General features: G+C 40.9%; 2 protein-coding genes across 3 annotated transcripts in view; one reads left to right on the top strand and one right to left on the bottom strand.

Moving 5' to 3' along the window:
- Positions 1–2,578: 2,578 nt before the first annotated feature.
- The window catches only part of FYCO1 (FYVE and coiled-coil domain autophagy adaptor 1), a gene marked incomplete at both ends in the record, with an annotated part of 38,501 nt that continues 20,805 nt past the window's right edge, over positions 2,579–20,274 (bottom strand). For both annotated transcript variants that reach the window (XM_081996701.1, XM_081996700.1), the window contains 4 exons: positions 2,579–2,654; positions 3,096–3,205; positions 4,488–4,698; positions 6,629–6,724. In XM_081996701.1, the coding sequence (XP_081852827.1) occupies positions 2,579–2,654; positions 3,096–3,205; positions 4,488–4,698; positions 6,629–6,724 (493 nt within the window). The remainder of the gene's footprint in view (positions 2,655–3,095; positions 3,206–4,487; positions 4,699–6,628; positions 6,725–20,274) is intronic.
- Positions 17,623–19,134, top strand: CXCR6 (C-X-C motif chemokine receptor 6; the record flags this gene model as incomplete). The annotated part of the gene is made up of 1 exon (XM_081996702.1): positions 17,623–19,134. One exon carries the CDS (start codon positions 17,623–17,625, stop codon positions 18,658–18,660), a length of 1,038 nt encoding a protein of 345 aa, XP_081852828.1. The 3' UTR covers positions 18,661–19,134.

The raw sequence follows: 20,274 nt of genomic DNA on the forward strand, positions 1-20,274 counted from the left end.
GAAACACTTGCAGGGAAACATCTGGCTTATTAGATGGAGCCAATTACTTCAAGATTTACTTAAACAGTGGCTGAAAAATATTTGCCACAGGACGAAAAAATGCTAAGAACTGGGATGCAGAGAGGAAATCCAGAGGCAACTCTGTCAAATAATTTTGAATGGAGGTATTTTAAGTACTTCTGGGCAGAGTTGTCATATTTTGGCCTAAGATACTTGACAGTGTCCCTTTACCTTACATTTGGCATTTTAAGAAAGATATCCTAGTAAGATTAATATTCTAACTAAAACAACAGCAAAATGCTTTTAAAAGCCACACCTAAAAGCTTAAAACTGCAGCAGACTTCAGTAACAGCTCGGTGAAACTGCATAGCATATGGTACACAGTACTCCATTTTTAAGCAATAAATAATCTCTTCTTGCCTAATTAAATATAAAATACAGCTTCAACACTGAAACATGTCATCATTCATGAACTGATCCATGCGCCGTTTATTGCCTGTTTATTGCCAACTTCAGTCTCTTGCCCATCTCATTTTCATGCACACAGGCAGATGAGTAAGGGTTGAAGTGCATCGCAGCCTGTGCCCTCAGGAGGAGGAATAAACCAGCCTGCATCTCCCACTGACCCCTCAGCCCAGCAGAGGCTGGAGAGCACACCACCCATACTGGGAAGAGGCATCTGAAGGGAAGGGAGAGCTACTGATGAGCCAGTCACCAAAAATCTAGGTGCTCCCATGAAAGGTAGTCATTCTTTCACAATCTTTTTCAAGATAACTGTATTTATACATTGTTAACAATTGGAATGATTAGCAACCTTTAGCTTTATCTGCAGTATTCTTTTCTTTCCTATAATCAGAAATTTCCCTCTACCTCAGCTGCTACTGTGTAAATGCCCAACACTTGTCTTGTGATCTCCATCTTTTAAGCAACCAGCCTTTTGCTATAGAAGAAGATCTCCTATGGGTAATGGATTGCACCAGCAACATGTAAATACCAGTTGGACTCTCCTGACTTCCTTCCCTAGTCGAGCTGATCCCTCTAATTCCCTGCCCTTGTTTTTATATTTACAAGTTTGCCCCTGTGCTTTCTTTCCCCTCCCCTAAATCATTTGCTTCAGCTTGTGCTTGCCCCTTTTTCTTCCTTCCCCTCATGTTTTATTTTCTGTCTCCCACCATGATCCCTGTATATCAGCTACAGCGGCCACCAAGAGTCTACAAGGGCTCTTGGCAGGCTGAGCTCATCTTCTACCAACTGCTGCACTAAAACATTCCAGGTCTGAGGTTTCCCTGGGAGAACAGTAACAGAAATCAGACAGACCTAAAATGATGTGGAGGGGTGGTTGGGAGAAAGAGGTTTTCTCCTTTCTCCTGCCAAAATGTTTTGCCTTTCCATCAGAAGACAGGAATTTTTAAGAGAGAAATCTGCTTTCAGATATTTTAAGAAAAATTTGAAATTCCATATAGAAAGCAGATGGTTTGCATGGAAATTTTCTATAAATGAGAACCCAGTCTTCTTTAAAAGGCAGTGTTGACAGCCAGCTCTGTCCTCAAATCCACATGGAAAGTTAGCAGTTGGCTAGGGCAACTGCAAGGGTTAGAAAAGGTGCAGCATAGATGAACACCGGGCGGAGAGCTCATCAGGGCTGGATATGCATTCGGTTCTGGATCGACTTTTTTAGACCGGTTCAAACATTATTGCTACCTTCCACGAGGCAGAGAGAGAGACTCTCCCAGAGAGAGATTGCTGATCTCCTCAGAAACTGTGCTTTCCTGTGAATGCTGATGACTAAGGTGCTAAAGCAGGAAAAAGGAATGCTCCTCTTCCTAAAATTACACAGTGAGCAGTACTTTATTCTACAAATGATACTCCTGATTCTGCCACTGGTACTCACCGTAAGAGCTGATTTCAGTGGACTGACTTACAGAGTATGGTGAGCAAAAGTGAAAGGAGTTGCTGTGTTGTGTTGTATTGTTTTGTAACTGGTATTCAGTACCAAAGCATTTGTAAAAGCCAGGCTTACAAAATCTTAGCCCAAAATGTAAAAAACCCCTATGTTTGCTGTTTATAAAACTTGGAAAAGATAAAAAATTCTAGATGGATTACAATATATGCCTGGGAAGATTGAAGTATTGCATAGTTGTTGTTCTGACTGTAAGAGCAGTAAAGCAGAACAGAAATGGTTATGTTTACTCTTCAGGGAAGAGGTCAACAAAAATATGCATTTTTCTTTAAATTTCCTTTTGAAGGATATTTTTGGAAGTAATTCAATTTTCAGCAGAGAATTTCAGTTTGCATTTAGACAGCCCCACACTTATTTTTCTCCCCACTGAAAAAAATTTGGTTATTATTGACCTGTTAAATCAAACAACATGGCTTTTCAGCAATCTGTACACAGTACAGAACCATTAGTGTTCTTAAAAAGGCTTCTGTTTTTTAGTGTATACATGTTCTCTAAGTGCATTATAACTATTGCATAGTTTCAAAGTCTTCAAACACAGTGGTAATCATTATGCTTACATGTACATAAATAATAGCATTTCTTAAAAATTTAATTAAAAATAACACAGTATATTCAAGGCTATGGAAAATCACTTCCATCATAGATGACAGGTCTCTCGACAGCCAAGTGATAAAACACCCTTTTTGAGATAAACCTGTCAAGGAAAAAAGAGAGCAAGATGACCATGTTAGCTGAAGTCAACTAGAGAGGAGGCCTTAAAAGTGTATTCAGTCTTTTGGCTTATACTCAGGCAAAAAACTGACTGTTGTTAAAAAGTATGCCTGTGCCAGGGCTGCCAGGTCTGTTGTTAATAAGATGACAATCCTGACTAAACTGTCTTGGAAATAGTCACAAATTCCTTGCTTACTTCTGTTTACCTTCCAAGAGGTTGAGACAGAAGAATGGAATTCTGCTATGGGGGAAGAAAAAAAACCCAAACAAGAACAAGAGCCAAAAATTGGTCTGAAGATCTTTTGTCAAGCCAGGACAAATTTCTCATACTTACTTCTGAATGGCAGAATAATGGCAATTCTGATCAATTCCACAGTCGGTAAAACCAAGCTTATTTCACCTTTTACACCCAGTTAGAACCTACCTAGAGAATGTGTTGTCAAATATCAGTGTGTAGATTCCAGAGTTTCTGACTTTCACCTGTCCTCTGATAGTTTCCTTATGAGAGTTGCAGCGGGTCATAGGAATAAGAACCTGGAATTCAATACAAATAAAAATGAAACTTGCTATTTGCCCTATAAATTGACATTTGCCTTCAGAAAAATATTTAGACTAGACAAGAGCCATCTTGAAACTCCCGAAGTGTGTATGTGCCTGCAATACTATTTGTTTTCACTGATTGGCATTAAAAATTCACCCAAACTAAAATATCACAGTGAGATATCTGTTTTCCTTTGATAAATCTCTGCTTTAGAGATAGAATCAAATCCTGATCTTTTTAATATTAATCTAAGCAAGTTTACTAACATCAGCAATGCTACATTAAATCTATAAAAAATATATCCAAGAGCAGGATACAGCTAAATATATCTTTTAATATATGCTTTTATACTGCCTGTGTTACAAAATAAGCTTTCTCAGCAAATCTTAATTGTTTATCTAAGCTTACAGCAAAAGTGTGTGTAACCATCTATCTTGCTGTAAAACACTAGCAGTGACAGTTTGTCAGAACAGCAGCTGAAATACATCAAGGATGATGACCCTATAAAACCCAAAGTTATATCAAATAAATACATATCAAGATGGAAGCAACATTCAGTCTTCATTCTGCTTTCAGATTAAGAAAAAAAGAGATGTTAAATGGAGTTAGTAACCGTGGAGTGAGTTAACGCATGCTATATGAATGTCTTATTCCCCCAGTGAAATCACAGCCTTAAAGAGTTCCCTGTACCATGGCGGGTTAAACCAACAGCTGCCTTGTCTTCATCAAAACTTTGCAATTAGCTGAGTAACATAGGTTCACTTAATCCATAATCCTCATGAAATATGGACAGCGCATATAAAAACTGGTACCTTAGGCACTGGCAAAGTGATTTTGCACACCATCAAGGCACTTCAATATATGCTTCATTGTAAGAAATGCAGGTAACCCAATCAATTTATCTGTCTCCTTGTGGCCTCTGCTTAAAAGCCTGGCAAGATCAGCCCTAAGCAGCTTACAAATTAAGTAATATTGAGGAGGGAAAAAAGAATTTTGCAGGCTTGGACTTTTATTTTTGCTTAATAATAGTGGGTGAATTTCAGATGTGACCAACAGAACCTACAGTGCTTTTCAACTCAACTTTTGCAGGCAACATTAAATAATTAAGGATGTAGCTCTGCCTTCAGCAGAACTGTAGCTTAATTGCAGCAAGTCCTTAGTGCAACAGCAACTGGCACACTTGTGGAGACCTCCTAGCTATACTTGCTGATTCCTCTAGACGGCTGATTGTAGTGTACTACAATCCCTAAGGCAGTAAGGAAACAGAGGCCTTACCTTGCACTGATCCAGTGGTGTGTCTTCTGATTCTTGGTAGACAACGCTGAAGGATATGCTTTTAGGGTCTGATGAAAAGATCCAGCTAATTGTTAGCCCCGTCTCTGTAACGGTGATGGGAATGATACTGTAGGTGCTGGATTTAATGAACAGCTCTCTATTGCTTTCCCCAAAATTTAAGATCTCTTCCACTGTAAGGGGTAATTTGATCCTGTGAGGGAGAAAAATACAATTACTTGAAGAGATCCAATCCAATTACGCAGACAGGAACAATAATCATTGCTTTTTATTTTCCATCTATTTGAGGCAGACTCCACAGCAACTTTGGGATAGATCACAAGACGCACGAAAATTCAGCCTTGGATGAAGGCAAGAACTACAGAAAAGGTGACTGATATCAAGCATTCTCACTGCTCTAGCAAATGTGGATATTATTCACCTATCTATCCCATTCTGACTAGAAAAATCTAGTACTCGAATAAAGCTTTTTAGAGTTACTAAGGTAAAAAAAGAGTCTGCTGCCCTCTACTGTTCTTTTTAAACAAAAATTTAAACAAAAAATAGTCACCTAATTTATTCACCTTTCTAGATACCATTTGTACAGGCAATAGGGATCAAGAGTACAGAGGGGACAGATGGATGGAATGTGAACAGCAGCTCTGTCTAGATCCTCTGAAGCACCTAATGCTACAGCTTGGTCTGTTTTACCCAAGAAACCTGCAGAAAAACAGACTTAAAGTTCTTCCAATCAAAAAGGGAAATTCTTAGCACCTAAATGATCCTCAGTCCTGAAGCATTACATTAGCCTACCTCATTCTGATATCTATTTCCGGCTGCAAACAGCGAGGCCCTTAAACAGGAGAATGCTGCTTGCTTTCTTCAGGGGAAACCTGTAATTTCTAAGAGCTGTGGATCTCACCCCTCTTACCCTAACTAGAACTAACCTAACAAATCACTCTTCAGGCCAAATAAATGTTTCCAAATCAATGAGCTCAAAGTAAATCACAGTACTGTGATTTGTTTGTCAGCAGCTATCAAAAATCATCACATTTACCATAAGATATCACACAGTCGCCATGATGATTTGCTGTTCTAGTGTAAGGAGGAGTTCAGTTTCCAACTATGACTACACAGTGGTTAGGGATCACAGCAGATTCATTACAATAACTATTGTACTCTGGCCAGAGGGGAAGCTTTGTATCAAGTTTTGCTTACTTTGTTACTTTTTCCTCTTAGCTGAAGTAACTGCTGGCGTGTCTCAGGTGGTCTTTGATTTTAATAAACTACCGATCACTCTTCGTTTTGCCCCACAGCCCAGCTATGATTTTAGTTACTGCTTCATTTACCTCGTTCTCTGAACAGCAGCAACAAGGTTGAAACATGGACTAATTTATCTCCCTGCAGTCAAAAGTTTAAAACCTTCCCCCAAAACTAAGCCAAAATTTCAAAGCTTGCCTTAAAGGGAGAGTGAGCAAAGGGGAATTTCTCCAAGTCACGGGCATTTTCATATGTTAGATTCCCTTCTTGGCTGTGCAAGTGACATGCTGTATTGCTACTGCACGTAACTATTAATTTCAGAGCAGGATACACGCAGAGAATCATGGTTCACAGGGGCTAAGCAGAGGCTCGGCTGAACATTTTATGCTATGGCATATATCGATGAAAACAGGCAAGACAGTTTCTGTGAGGCCACCAATAAATAACAGATACATGCTCCAAAAGGCTATGAATTCCCTCGCCATGACAAAGGTCTGACTAGCACTGCACTCCCTGACTTCCCCTCGCAGTTTCTTCCAGAGACCATTAGAACTACACAGCCTTCTCTCTAAGCCCCCTTTCTGTTCACAGAACCTCCTGCAATAAGAATATTCCATCTGTTTTCTGGTGTGATGCGGAACCAAATCTTTCCTTCTTATTCCCCACTTGCACTAAAGTTTTGCAGGACTGAAGAGCGAGGACCAGGCTCATTGCTGCTGCTCTGTGTAGTTGAGATACACCCTGTGCTCATACTCAGACCAAATTCTACTGTGGGACACAAGCAATCAGCTCTTTGAGGAGTCTGCAAGACTTGTGCTCACATAGCTGATATCTGAGCTCAGCCTTTACTCTTTCAGCCTGGTAGTAATGAAACTTCTACTTACATGATTTCTCCTGACTTCAACAAGCATATCTCAGCATCTTGAGCAACTTGCCACTCTTCCGATTCATCAAAGGTTGAAGAATTACACGTGCTGTTTCTAGGACAAGGAAAAAAAGGAAAGCCATGATTCTTTCAGTAGTATGTGGTCAAATACCATCTGCATGCTGATACCTTCCTAAAGTAGAAACATTCTGATAGTCAGGATGCTAAATTCTAGAATCATTATTTTATGCATTCTAGTGGCAAAACTGCAGCCCCATTCTGCTAACCACCGTGCACAAATGTAAAACTGTTCCTACCCTGGTTTCATCAGCTAAGAGGAATACATACATCCAAAATATCTCTTCAAGAGTCTTAAGATAAATTCCCTATTGTGACACTGGCAGGTTTAAAGATCCCCTGGCAGGTGTAAATCTTGATGGAGGCCAGACAAAAGCAAAAGAGTCTGGACTTGTCCCTTAAACAAAGCTTGCAAAGGGATATGACATTTGCCCTGGATTTAATCTGTGAGGTGTTTTACAAACATATTATCCAGTTCCTTACTCTGACAATGGTACACAAAACACATTTTATCGCTGTGGAATCACTACTGTGTATCTTCTTTTCATATAAGAAACACTGGATGATTCAAACACAAATACACTGAAGAAGCTGTTACAGGGTGACAAAGCAGGATGCCTCCTCCCCACCATGATGTGTCCAGAGGAAGTAGATGGAAGAATCTGCCATCCACTCCTTACCTCAAAAAGGGTGCATGCTCCGGGTGAACACTGGAGTAGCACCAGCTATGAATTACAGGGCTGGGACACAGAGAGAAGAATGAGTTTGAGAGTCAGTAAACAAATGCTGATAGTTTCCAATTAAGTTAGAGCTAGTCTAACTGATACTTACTTTGCTTCTCTGCATCTCAGCAGGTTGATAACCAAGACAATTAGGCTATCATTCCCAGAAAAATGTCAGATTCTTATATACAGGAACCAACTGGTTGGTTCCTTCCAAAACCCAGAGGAATCTAATACAATGTAATATCACTTATATGTGCTTCTGAACCATCAAGTGTAATCATGTAGCAAGGGCATAATTGCCACACATTCTGTAGACCAACGCTCAAAACCAATGCACAGTTCAGCATTTTCTTTTAAATCCTACGGGACCTTGCTCTACAAGCAGCACTGCTGAGCAGAAGAGCAGTAGAAAACATCTTCAGGTAACAGCACCTTCATCTGGTCATTAGCAGCATCTGCATATACTGTGTCAGCACATGCAACCATGTGTGAGTTTAGTGGGGTGACACTACTGGTTGGCAACTGGAAGAATTTACTGTTATGACTGCAAATTAAATTGCACCCACTGTCTACACATGTCCTGAACTCATAAAGCACTGTTACTTGTAGAATTCATGTCCTATTATTCCTGTAGCCTCTTGGGTAACTTTTGACTTCTTCAGAGTCATACCACAACTGTTAATACCCTAAGGAGATAGCTGTGACCTGCAGGGACAACTCAAACCTGTGACTATGTGCCAAAACCTGAGCTATAACCAAACACTACCTGCCGACTGCAATGTAGGAATGACATAGTACATGTTGGTCCATAAAAGTTAATACAACATCTATGCAAGTGATATAAATAATTTAATTGTTAACTATCTTCATATAAGTAGATAAGAAAACTGATTCTGAAAAAAACCCTAGAAAACTAAACTATAACTTATAAACCTATACATATATTTTGCTTGCACAGTGGGAACAGCAACAGACTTCATGCTGTGATCCACAGAACTCTCCCTTCCCACCATGATAGGTACACAGCTTTAATTTCACAGCCTTGAATTCACACAGACCAAGAGAACTACAGGACTACAGGCTTCCCAGAAGTGTCAAACTCCATGTTTTATTATGCAATGCCATTAGAGTTTCTTATTTAATCCATTAATTCCATCTTTCTTTTGGGAGCCTGAAATGTAAATGAAATCCCAGGACCAATACATCTTCCATGTTCTCCTCTAACACATGACTTTCCTTATTCCTGCTGCTACAACCTAGCACACGGTTAGGTGATTAGCTTGCCACTTGGCTGCTCTAACCAATAAATTCACCACACCTACTCACTCTAGGCTAAGGGAACACTAAGTCTCCTACTTTGTCTCTTAAACCCAAGTGCATTACAACGACAAAGCAAATCCTCCTTCCCTTTACGATATTCCATTGAGTCTAACGGTGTAAACAGAGGTCTGGTAGCCTATGTGGAAAATACAGGAAGCACAGTCTCACGATTTAACTGGAGCTCTTGTCCCCCTGACCGGAGAATTCATTCTTTTATTCACACTAGGTGGCAGCATTAAGGATGTTCCTGCAGCTTGCCAGGTCCCCAGTTTATGAATATGCACCCTCTGGTGTATCTATTAAAATCCAGACTGCTTCTCTTCTTTTTCTTTTAAAAGTGAAATGAAGTGGGCCTGAAAAGCAGGAAGAACTGAAGCATGGAAAAGACACTACAGCAAGAAGAAAACAACTCTGGTTCAGCAAATCCTTGAGACACAGATTGTTGAAGGCTGGTGGAGCATTTTAAAGAAGTATTACTTCACACTTTTCCTGTTCTTATGTTCTTCCTCAGGCATCTCCTGTTGGTCACTGTCCCTCAGGTAGATGGTCTGGTCCAGCGTGCCTGTTCTTATATACAGAAATCATTTCTTACAAATGATACTAAAAATACTGTGACCTAGATAGTCATGGTTTAGTGGTGGACTTGGCAGTGCGAGATTAACGGTTGGACTCGATGATCTTAAAGGTCTTTTCCAACCTAAATGATTCTATGATCATGAATAGCTTTGGGTGTTAGAAATAAGAAGTCTCTTTCAGAGTTAAAACCTGAAGAAAGCCGGTTCAACTCTGCCCTCGACAATTTTCTCTTTTCACAAACACCTGAGCTCTGGCAACTATAGCCACACACCTGAGGTGTCAGCTTCATGTGGCTGAGGGGTGAAATCACAGAAGCCACCTGCCTGTCAGCAGTGCAAGGATTTCCGGAGAGAACTTCAGGTTCTCTCCAGAAGAATGACAAGAGAGTTGTCCAGGACCAGAACCTCACCAAATTGTGTGAAAGCCAAAAACCTGAAATGGAGAGTGGAGGCTGTATGGGGCCCCCTGCAGCTGCTTAGCCCAGCAAGCACCTCTGCAAATGTCTCTAATGCCAAGAAATGATTGAAGGTGTTATGCTGAAGTGCACCAATGATTCCCTGGGCCTGTGGTTACCTAGCAGGTCTGACTCATCCCAGGCATCCCAACTTATTTATCAGCCTTCCTCTCCAGCACAACAAAAGGAAAGAAAAAAAGAAGGAGGATGGTAAATGATCAGAAGAAAGAATGCACAGACAGCCCTTGGCGTGGCATGATTTGGGATGGATGCGGGATTATAGAACTCACTGAGTTTTTAACAGGGTACGAGAGAGTATCTTACATGAAGGAGTATGTATGGGTGAGAGGGGGATGGAAGGGTCACGGGCGGACCCTGACATATGTAGGGATGGAAAAACATCATGCAGACAGCTGATGAAAAAATATGGATGGACATGAAGATCCACCACTATGTGTTGTGAGTGACCTGCATATTGGTACATAGGAAATCTCAGCCATTTCTCAGAAAAAAACATAGGATTTAACTATGCTACCTCCTGTATGAAAACAAAAACCCCAAAAAACCGCACAAAAGGACTTCCCTGACTTAAAATTGGTTACACTCTATCTGTAAGGCCAGAGGCAACTGGTGCACACAGAGAAAGCAAGCATGACAGGGAACATGACAAAGGGATATTTCTGTGCTCCAAGGGACAACATGCAAAATCTTTTGAGATTTTTTTAGAATTGTGATATGGAAGAGGTTTGGCAAAGGCTCTGAGATTAAGACAGCTTTCAGTTGTCAGTCAAATGCTGCATTTGCAAGAAGTTCAGCTAACAGGTTTCAAAACAAGCAATTTGGGATTACCAGGGTGCTTTCAAGTCCCCTCCCCAGCAGGGGGCAGCAAACAGATGACTATGGAAATAAACACTAGAAATACTGGCAAGCTGCTGCCCCAAAGATCCTAAATACTGCACAGTCTGTAGGTCACCAAGGTTACAGCCAGCTCTATGGGTAACCCTAGGTTTTTTCCGTTGTGAGGCATTTGCTCCCCAAAACGAGCTGTTTTTTTCTTAGATACCTTTGAATTTTCTCCTTGCACAGTTCCTTAGAGGCTATTACAGGGAAACTGAGGCAGAATTATAGGAGAGGTATAGTAGAGGCAATTTCTGGCTTGGGTTTACACCACTGTCCATGTAGCCCCAGGCCCTTTCAGCGGAGCTGCTGCCCAGCCCTCAGTGCCCAGCCTGCACCTCTGCAGAGACTGCTCCACCCCAGAGCCTGCAGGTTCCTTGCGGCCAGTGCGGTTTCTGTGCTCAGGGGGCTTCACAACTATACAATTAAACGTTCTTCAGACTGACCCATACAGGAGTAACAGCTAGTCTCTCAGCCCTCTCCCTGAGATAAACTCACACAGCCCACCTCTATTTTTACCGTAATTCCTAGGTTACGGCAACGACTCAGCTATGCTATAGCGGGTCTCCTGCAGGCAAACCGAGGAAGGCCACCCAGTCTTTCAGAACTACATGTAAGCAGACACATGCAGCAGCAGCCCTCACCATTCCTACGCCGGAGGGGCCACCTTTAAGCAGGCCATCAAAAATTATTTTACGGAAACACAGTTTATGAAACAAAGGAGGAAACGGGTCAAATCACAGGCTAGCAAGCTGAAATAAAGTATCTCTGGGTTTCTTCTGATCCCAGATGCATGATAAAGGATTAAATCCTGTTGATTTAGTTGTCTTTGATAAGAAGTTACACAGAAATGATCCCAGGGTGCCTCATGTATGGATAAGGGCAAATGGATGTCAGGAGGGTATTGGTCTCCATGGGAAGGCCACTCCTGCCCATGGAGCCTGAGAAAGGAGCATCTCTGGTGACTGAGGAAGCAGCAGTTGCAATGAAGTTGCTGTGAACTAGGCTGACAGAGTAGCTCAGATGAGCTCTCCAGAAACTCACGATTAAGGCATTTCAAAAGCGACTCCAAACATTTTCTGGTTTTAAGGAATTTAAATGGGCCTCACTGGCGGAAAGGGCCGATTGCTGGCCCTCTGCACCACAGAGGGAACTGTATCTTTTCTCAAGGCAGACATTCACAGTGGTTTAAGGTACATCTGCTACCACGTAGCTTAGCCACCACTTTATCATCCTTGTACCCTATTCTGCATCTGAAAATGACTTCTAAAAGCAGGTGGCTATTGTTCCCCTGTGTGAAACAACATTTTGTGAACATCTAGCACCTTGCTACAGGTTTGTTTTGCGGAGACAAAGGAAATTGCTACCACCGGCAGTGAAGCACAAGGGAGAACTCAATTTTAAAGAGCGTTACCTGGCCTTGCATTTCTTGTGCAATTAGTCTTCTTCCAGTAAATCATACTGTAGGGTTAAGTTAAATTTGGTGTTGTTTTTTTAATACACATTTGCAGGTACCAAACTCAAGTACTCAGCAGTACAAGCATACTGCTCTACAGGACATAATCCCAGAAGCACTCCAGCTACTGTACCACAGGCTGCTGCAAAGATCTAACTGCATGGGCTAGTTTCTCTGGATACTGCCTCCCTCTTTTGCAGAATCCGTCCATGAGTAAGACTACTACTTTTCTACACTAATCACTGCTCCTGAAGAGTCTCCAAAGGCTACGAAGAGCAGCGAGGCTCACTAGGGAAGTGAGCACAGCTGATAAACACACCTAGGAAACCACCTGAAACGTTATGTACGCTGCATACGGCGCGTTGCTTTATGCGACGTGCAGGTACTGGGCTCCTCCTATGAAGGAATACCACAGGAAAGGTGAAATGAAAGCTACACAGCTCATGCTGAGTTGTGGTCATGGCCAGGCATGTAGTTTAGTTACAAGGAGTGCACAAAATATGTCCCTAATCACAGTAGGAACAACCAACAGCAGAGTATGACTTCATGGAGCAGCGTCACCCAGGCACCTTCACTTCCCTGCACCCTCTCAAGAGCCTCCTCACAACTACTTCTATCCCAGATCTTGGACCCATAGGCTGTAAGTCAACTCCCACCTCTGCCTTTGCTGCAAGTGAAAACAGTCACCCCTGCATAGGGTGGGCCCCCTCCGCCTCCCTTGTAAATGTATGAGGCCCTCCCAGCTTCTTTCATTGACTCTGAAAGAAGATTTAGCACATGCACTAACTTTAACTAGGGCTGAGATTGCCTTAATGGTAGAAAACTCACTTGGGGAAGGTCATCGACATAGTATCTTTCTAGGCATGCCTAGCTCATATCAGATGGGCAAAAAATCTGACAGAAAATTGTCACTGGAATATTTTTGCCCCAGAAAAAAAATAGAAAAACTAGAAGGAATTGGAAAAACCAGTATTGTCACAACATGAGTGGTTAAAAAAGGTAAGTGGTAAATAAAGTTTAATTCTGCAAACAATTTTTGAAAAATCAATTTTATTCTGGACATTTCAGACAAATGTCCACCTGTAAGTGAATTTAAACTGGATCTTGAAAGCACAGCTTGTTCATACTATCGTATCTGTATCAAGAATCAAAACAAAGGAGTAACATCATGTTGCTTTGGTCAACAACTACGAAAGCTGTGAGGCAGCGGCACAGGCTTCAGCTCCGATAAATAAAGTGAACTGCTGCTTTCACATTTCCTTTGCAAGATAAGACAACTGCGTTCCCCCAAGATGTAACTTTGTCTAGTAAGTGACTATTTTCTTGACTTCAGGTGAATAGGTAGGCAGTTTAAAAAAAAAAAAAAGAAGCTTTAAGATTTAGAAATATTAAAACTTTTACTTAGACATTTAGAAATATTAAAACTTGAAATATTTTGTTAGTATCATACATATTTTCCATCCTGACAGGCAAAATTTAAGAGAAAGGGTGGGGTTTTATTCAGACTGTTGAAGATACTGATTTTTCGTTCTAGTTTTGAAATTAAATCTTTTCCATGCCTTGTTATTGCAGTATCTCTTTGGTTTACACTTGCTAGTTTTTTAAAAGGTCTTTAGACAAAACTTTTTGATGTTTGGAACTTAAAGAGTGTATGTTAATTATCTCCTTTCCATTTATGCTCTAGAATCTGTTTTTCCAACTGGTATGTATTGAAAACCTCTCATCTCTTCCAGCAAATATATACATGAGATAATTGCACCTTTTCTGATTACAGTCTCAAAACCCTTTTGTAATGCAGTCGGTTCATTTCTACACAAGGCACATCACATGATGCTGACAAGCATTATTTACCTTTTTCTGTTTGTAGCCTGTCTTTATTGTCATGGCAAATTATGCTATTTATTATTATATGCTAAAATTACTTTTTATTGATATTTATTTTAAAAAAGAGTGATCTATATTGGATTTTCTGTTTGGAACCCTGAGACAACAGAAATGAACAACTGGCAAGATCATTATTACTTCTTTTTACACCCTGCTTTTCAGGTGCAGCTACTAAAGCACGATAGCTCATCAGCACAACAGAAATTAGACTATGAGACCAAATGGGGGAAACTCCCTGTAATACTGAGACTACCAGCTCCTGTGATACCCAATTCCCAGAGTGGAGGAAATGACAAGCAGCATTCTGGTGACAGGAGGAGAACTATCTGTGCTGGGGCAAACCAGAATAACTTGTTCTGAGTCTCCATTACTTGTTTGCATTTCCATTTCATTAATTCAAGAGTTAATTTTAACAGAACCAGACTTCAAAGCAAATCCTGTATTAACACACTGGACACTGCATGGCTCTCTTTAACTGACTTTTCTACCCGTGATCTTGTTCCTATCCAGTTTAAGCTTCTATTAAACTGCTAAATCTTTTGAGAACCTAGACTCAGTCCATATAGACTGTAGCATTTCCCTGCAAATTAACTCATCCTGCTCGGTGTTCTCCTGACCAGGGCATCTTCTTCCTCCTCCCTCCCTATCTAGCAAAATGCTGTCCCACTATCTCACTTCAAGTAGAAAGATTACTACTGTTCTTTCCTTTGAGGAAAGCTGGAACAACTCCATGAACAACTAGTTTGACAAGGCATAACAACTCTGAAGTTTGAGACAGCATACAAATGTGGATTCTAACTTAGGTGTGTGAGTAACAAGCAGGATGCTTTAAGAGCTTCTGACTAGAAAAATATCAGGTAAACATAATAACAATGCATCATGAGTAAATTAAAACCTTTTTAAAGGGAATTGCTGGACTGACTTGCTCTTAAAAGTTACCATCCACTGGGGGAGGTAGGAAGAAAAAAGCTTACTGGTCCGTGTTTTAGTGGAGTGGAGAGGCTGATCTGCAGAAAGTAAGGATGTCCCTCTACGTTTTTTAACTTCCATACCACTTTATACACACTTGCAGCATATTTTCAGTAGCAAAGGTTGAAAATATGTGGCAGAGGTGGTCTGCTGATCCAGAAAGTGTTCAGCTGTATAATACAGGATCAGCCTTTAAAAGAGCCTTCTTGAACAACTCTGAGCCGTAACTTCAGCTTGTCTAGAACACAACAATTGAGATTTAAAAAAGTTTTCAGCTTTAGCAGCATTTTCTCAGCTCCTTATTGCTCTCCAGCACCTGACTTTGCCTCAAAAATGAGTGTACAGTTCTGCTAGGTTAACCTGGTTTTATGCATGTAGGACTTTTTTCTTTTTCTTTTTTTTTTTTCTTCAGAGGGGTTGGTAATGAGTCAGACATTTAAAACTCATTTCTTCTGCTGTCAAAGCAAGAAGGAACTTAAATGGCTACATTCAGACAGGAGAAAGAAGGAAAAGAAAGAAAACTTAAGGCCTTTAAGATCACAGGAATGTAACATGAAAATAGGTTTCTAGAGCATCAGTTGAAAAGTCACTTTCAAGGACTCCCATTAATCCTTTGCTATCTGTTTGATGGTATCAGTCACCTCATCTCTTTCCTAAAACATGATCCATAAATTCAGAGTTTAGAAGCCCAGCTAAATGAGAAATGTGAAGCATGTGACATGTTAAAAAACATTTTTAACTTAGAAAGATCACTTCTGCAGCATTCTGTTGTCCATTGATATGCAGAACTGCTCATGTCAGCATGTGAAGAAGACAAGAATATCAGGAGCTAGTGCCTGCTCTTTGTACATAAGAAAACTCTTCACAGCTGGTGTTCAACAATTATCCTAGCCTGGCTTCCGTATGAAATCCATAGTAAAACTCCCATCTGCTTTCACCAAAACCAAATTAGTATATTACTGCCTGAATTTGAAAATTCCTGTGAAGAACATTAATGTAATAGGAAATAAGTTCGTTAAAATTTTAAATAGTTTGGTCTGTCCAGAGAATGAATGCTGTATCTTATTATGGGAAGAAACTATTACGGATTAAAAGCGGATATTAAAAGTTCTTCTTTCAAAAGAGTCAGTAAGACTCTCCTAAAGCCTCATTTCCAGTAAGCTTGGACACCAGAAAGAACAGTGCTATTTCAGTAAGGCTAATGTAACATTATGTTGTCAAACTACTTAACTGAGTACCTGGTAATTACTTTGTTTCAGCTTAGCTGAAAACACCTTTCCTTTCCAAGAAAGACGGCAAGAAAAAGTCAGCTGACTGCTGTTGCAAAGGGTAGGTAAAACAAAACACCGTGCTTCCATTTGCTTCGGCGTACTTTGCCTTGATGTTGAGCCTAACTTACTTTTGCTGGTTACCTCCACCCTGTGCTTGGCCTCCATCTGAATTGAAAAGCAAACTCTTATAAAAAGCCACTAACTTTTCAAAGGGGGAGGCAGTTTTACGTACTTCTCTGGTGACTAACAGACTGCACTGGCTCTGCTTCTTGGCCTGCCTCATGGAAGCTATTTTTTCGGGTAACGTTCAATCTGCTGTACGTTATAATTCACACAAGCAAGGCCTTTCAGCCAACCTAAATGATTCAGAGGCGAATTCCGCTAATCTTATGCTGAGTAATATCTTGTAGTAGGCTTAGTCTCCCAGAAACATGTTCTCTGTAGCTCAAGAGAGAGGACATTTAACTTTAGGCTAAATCTTTGAAAACCCCATTAACCTGTCTCACAAAAGATTTTATTTACAATACATAAAAATTTGCAAATCTGGTTGTTACTGTTACGACACGTGCTGGCAACAGCCCTGACAGAAAACAGACCCTTGCCTCGGGGAGTGGACACTGCGATACGGCATCAGCTCTCGAGAGGGGCTGTGATGGAGGGGGTTTGACAGACAAGCGGCCACTCCTCTCTCTCCTCTCTCTGGCGGTAAAAGAAATGTTTGAAACAGATTAACCAAAATTAAATGGGAGAGAGACGTTAATGAAAATCCTCCATGTTTCCAGTAAGTCACTTGAGAAAGGGAAAGGAAGAAGTGCCGCCATCTGACAATGCGACTAACATCGAAACAACGAGCTAAGGCTGAACGGAACCACAAGCTCTAAAGCACTTGCTCACTGAGACTCAAATCCTACTTTTTGAGACAGGTCCAACCCAAGCCAAATGACTCTGACGCTTAGAGCCTGCAACCTGAGCTTAAAGGCTGAATTTGGCAAAATGAGTTCTGTTTTTCTCATGGGTTCCTCCAGAATCCCTTGATCCAAACAATAAACCACTGATGTATTTGAAAGCTTGATCCATATTCTCTTTTCAGAAGCCTCTGCAATTCTCTTGTTTATCTTTTGAGTTGCCATCATTATAAATTTGGTAACAGATGATGTGTTTAAATCTACCAGGTGTTGTGTTCGGGTCTTGACTGTCAAGACAACCCTCTTCAGAAAATAACTGTATTTGCTTTTGTCTATCATGGATGTTTTACTACAGCTCTTAATCTGCTAACACTTAGGATTCTGTCTGTCTCCTGGATGCATTAGGATGTAATTATTTGCTGAGTAAAAAAAAATCTCAATTTGTCTCCTTACAGGCTGCCTTTAAAAAGAAGACAACATGGCAACTACAGAAGCTGCTAACTTTTATTATAACTTCTCCATCACTGATCCCAACGAAAATGGAAGTGAGAACTTTCAGACATTTACAAGAGTTTTCCTGCCCTGTATGTACTTTGTTGTTTTCATCCTTGGGTTAGCAGGAAACACACTGGTCTTTGTCATACTAGTTTTTTACGAGAAACTGAAGATGCTGACAGATATATTTTTGCTGAATTTGGCTACAGCTGACTGGGTCTTCCTTTGGACAATGCCATTCTGGGCATATTCTGCTGCTCAGGAGTGGACTTTTGGCACTGTGGCATGTCGTATTATACGGGGCTTGTATACTCTGAACTTGTACACTTCAATGTTAACTCTAACATCTATCACCTTTGACCGGCTTATTGCTATTACTTTTGCCACCAAAGCACGTATGTGTCAAACCAAACGAACGACATGGGGCAAATTAATCTGTGTCTTGATCTGGGTGATCTCACTAGCATTTGCTGCACCGCAGTTTATTTTTAGTGAGGTGTTTAGTGTTGATAAGGCAATATGTCAGGAAGAATACCCAAACCATCACACAGAACTGGTTCTTGAAGTAATCCAAGTGACCCTTGGCTATTTCATTCCCATGCTGGCCATGATCATCTGCTACTCACTAATTATTAGAACCTTACTGCATGCCAGGAGTTTTCAGAAGAACAAATCTCTAAAAAAAATATTTTCTGTAGTTGCCATATTTATTCTTACTCAGTCACCCTATACTTTCTTGAGACTGATAAAGATCATAGACTGGAGCTTTAACTTGAACAGAAGCTTTGAATATGCAATCATCATAACAGAAGCTCTTGCTTATTTCCATGGCTGTCTTAACCCTGTTCTGTATTTCTTCATGGGGATGAAATTCAGGAAGAACTTACAGAATATTTTTAAAACCTCAAGATGCATCAAACAGCAAGTTACGGCTAAACAGTGGCAAACCACTGAAGAAGAAGGTTCTAAAACTTTTACTGCCTCAAATAATGCAGATGCAACAAGCATGTACCCGCTATAAAACTGCCTAGACAATCTGGCAACTATTTACAGCTTTTTTTTTTTTTTTAAATACTGAGATAGGCAGCCTGCATGAAAGAGGAAATACAATCCCATTAGTAAAGACATTGCTCTTGGCTTTAGGCCAACCTATCTTAATCATAATACTTCAGCGTTTCCTGCTTTTCCTGGTTGGAGATGATCCTAAGACAAAGCTGGTAACAGAGTTAACTGTGTAGAAGATTTTCAAAAGGTAGAAGAAACAATAAGATAAAACTCCCTTCTTCATGACACAAAGCTAACTTGGACTTCATAACTTCAGAGGAGCTGGAGACATTCACCAAACCTCTGGCCTGCTGGTTTTGCATGAAATGTGTTTGTTAACAAAAGCATTTATGAGTCTTGTTTCAAAGATATTACCAATTTTAGTTCAGCTTCATTTAATGAGAATTCTTGGATTAAAAATATACACATTTCAATCTTCATGCTGGGTATCGTGTGCAGTTGGGGGTTTTGGTGGGTTTTTTATATTTTTGCATTTGGGACAAGGTCTCCACACACACTCCTTTAGCATTCATCTGAAATTTTTGTAATAAAGTAGCATTGTCACCTGCCTTCCATCTAATATCAGGTTCATGGTCTGAATCTCCCATACACGTTTTTGTATCTTACTTCTGATAACAGAGCTCATGTTGCCAGATGACTAGACCTCCTGTCACCACAGGAGGTATCATACTGCATGTGGGCTAACGCTGAGTGGTGTTTCCTTAGATGCAAACTCTCACACCCTAATTCCCACACATTCTTTGCACCACGACATCTTTCCAGTCTGTTTTTCCTGGCATTCCCTTGGCACCCTGGTTCCCTTGCCATGAAACTCTGGATTCCTTAGTTGTTCTCCTTTCTTGTTCCTGCAGTCCCTCCTTTCCACCTCTGGCCTTTTCAGTTCCCAGTGGGAGGCAAAAGATGCACAGGGGGCAGTGCAAGCTGGGGCAGAAAGTATGCAAAAGCTCTTGGAGAGAGTAGCAGAACAGGGGTGGAGACGGGAATAGGGAAAAGAAAGAAGGGATGCTGGAGAGGAGCAGAGGGAGGGCTTTGTGCAGCTGTGGGCTGCCTATGACAAAGGCAGGATTGGGTCCAGCCCAAGGGCTTTGCATGACAGCTTTGAAATACCAGTTTTAACCTGTTTCAAACAATTCTTGCAATAACCATGCTCACTCTGGATGTTCCTTTCCTCCCCGTTAATACTCAGTCCTTCCTACCAGATCACTGCAGCTCAGTGGTACCTGACCCTTATGGGCACCATTGTGGCCATGTCACCTTTGTCCCCTTAGAAAACAGCGGCTTAGGCAATGCTTTACTTACCACACAATCTCTCTTGTTTCTCCCATAGTGAAATGGTGCAATATCCTTAAAAACAAAACTAGGAAGGAACATGCTGTGCTTTCTTATTGTGTGGCACGTAAAGCTGCTATCCCAACACACAGCTGCAAGGCAGGCTTTGACAGCAGAGGGTGACAAGAGGTGCTGCTGTCCCCACTCCTCTCCCTGGCTGCTTCTGCACAGGGCAGTGAATGCTTCAGATCACATGCAGTTCCCCCTTTTGGCTGCACTGGCACCCTGCCTGGCCATATGA

This window comes from Phaethon aethereus (genome assembly GCF_964289735.1).
Source record: "Phaethon aethereus genome assembly, chromosome: 2".
Taxonomy (NCBI): Eukaryota; Metazoa; Chordata; class Aves; order Phaethontiformes; family Phaethontidae; genus Phaethon; species Phaethon aethereus.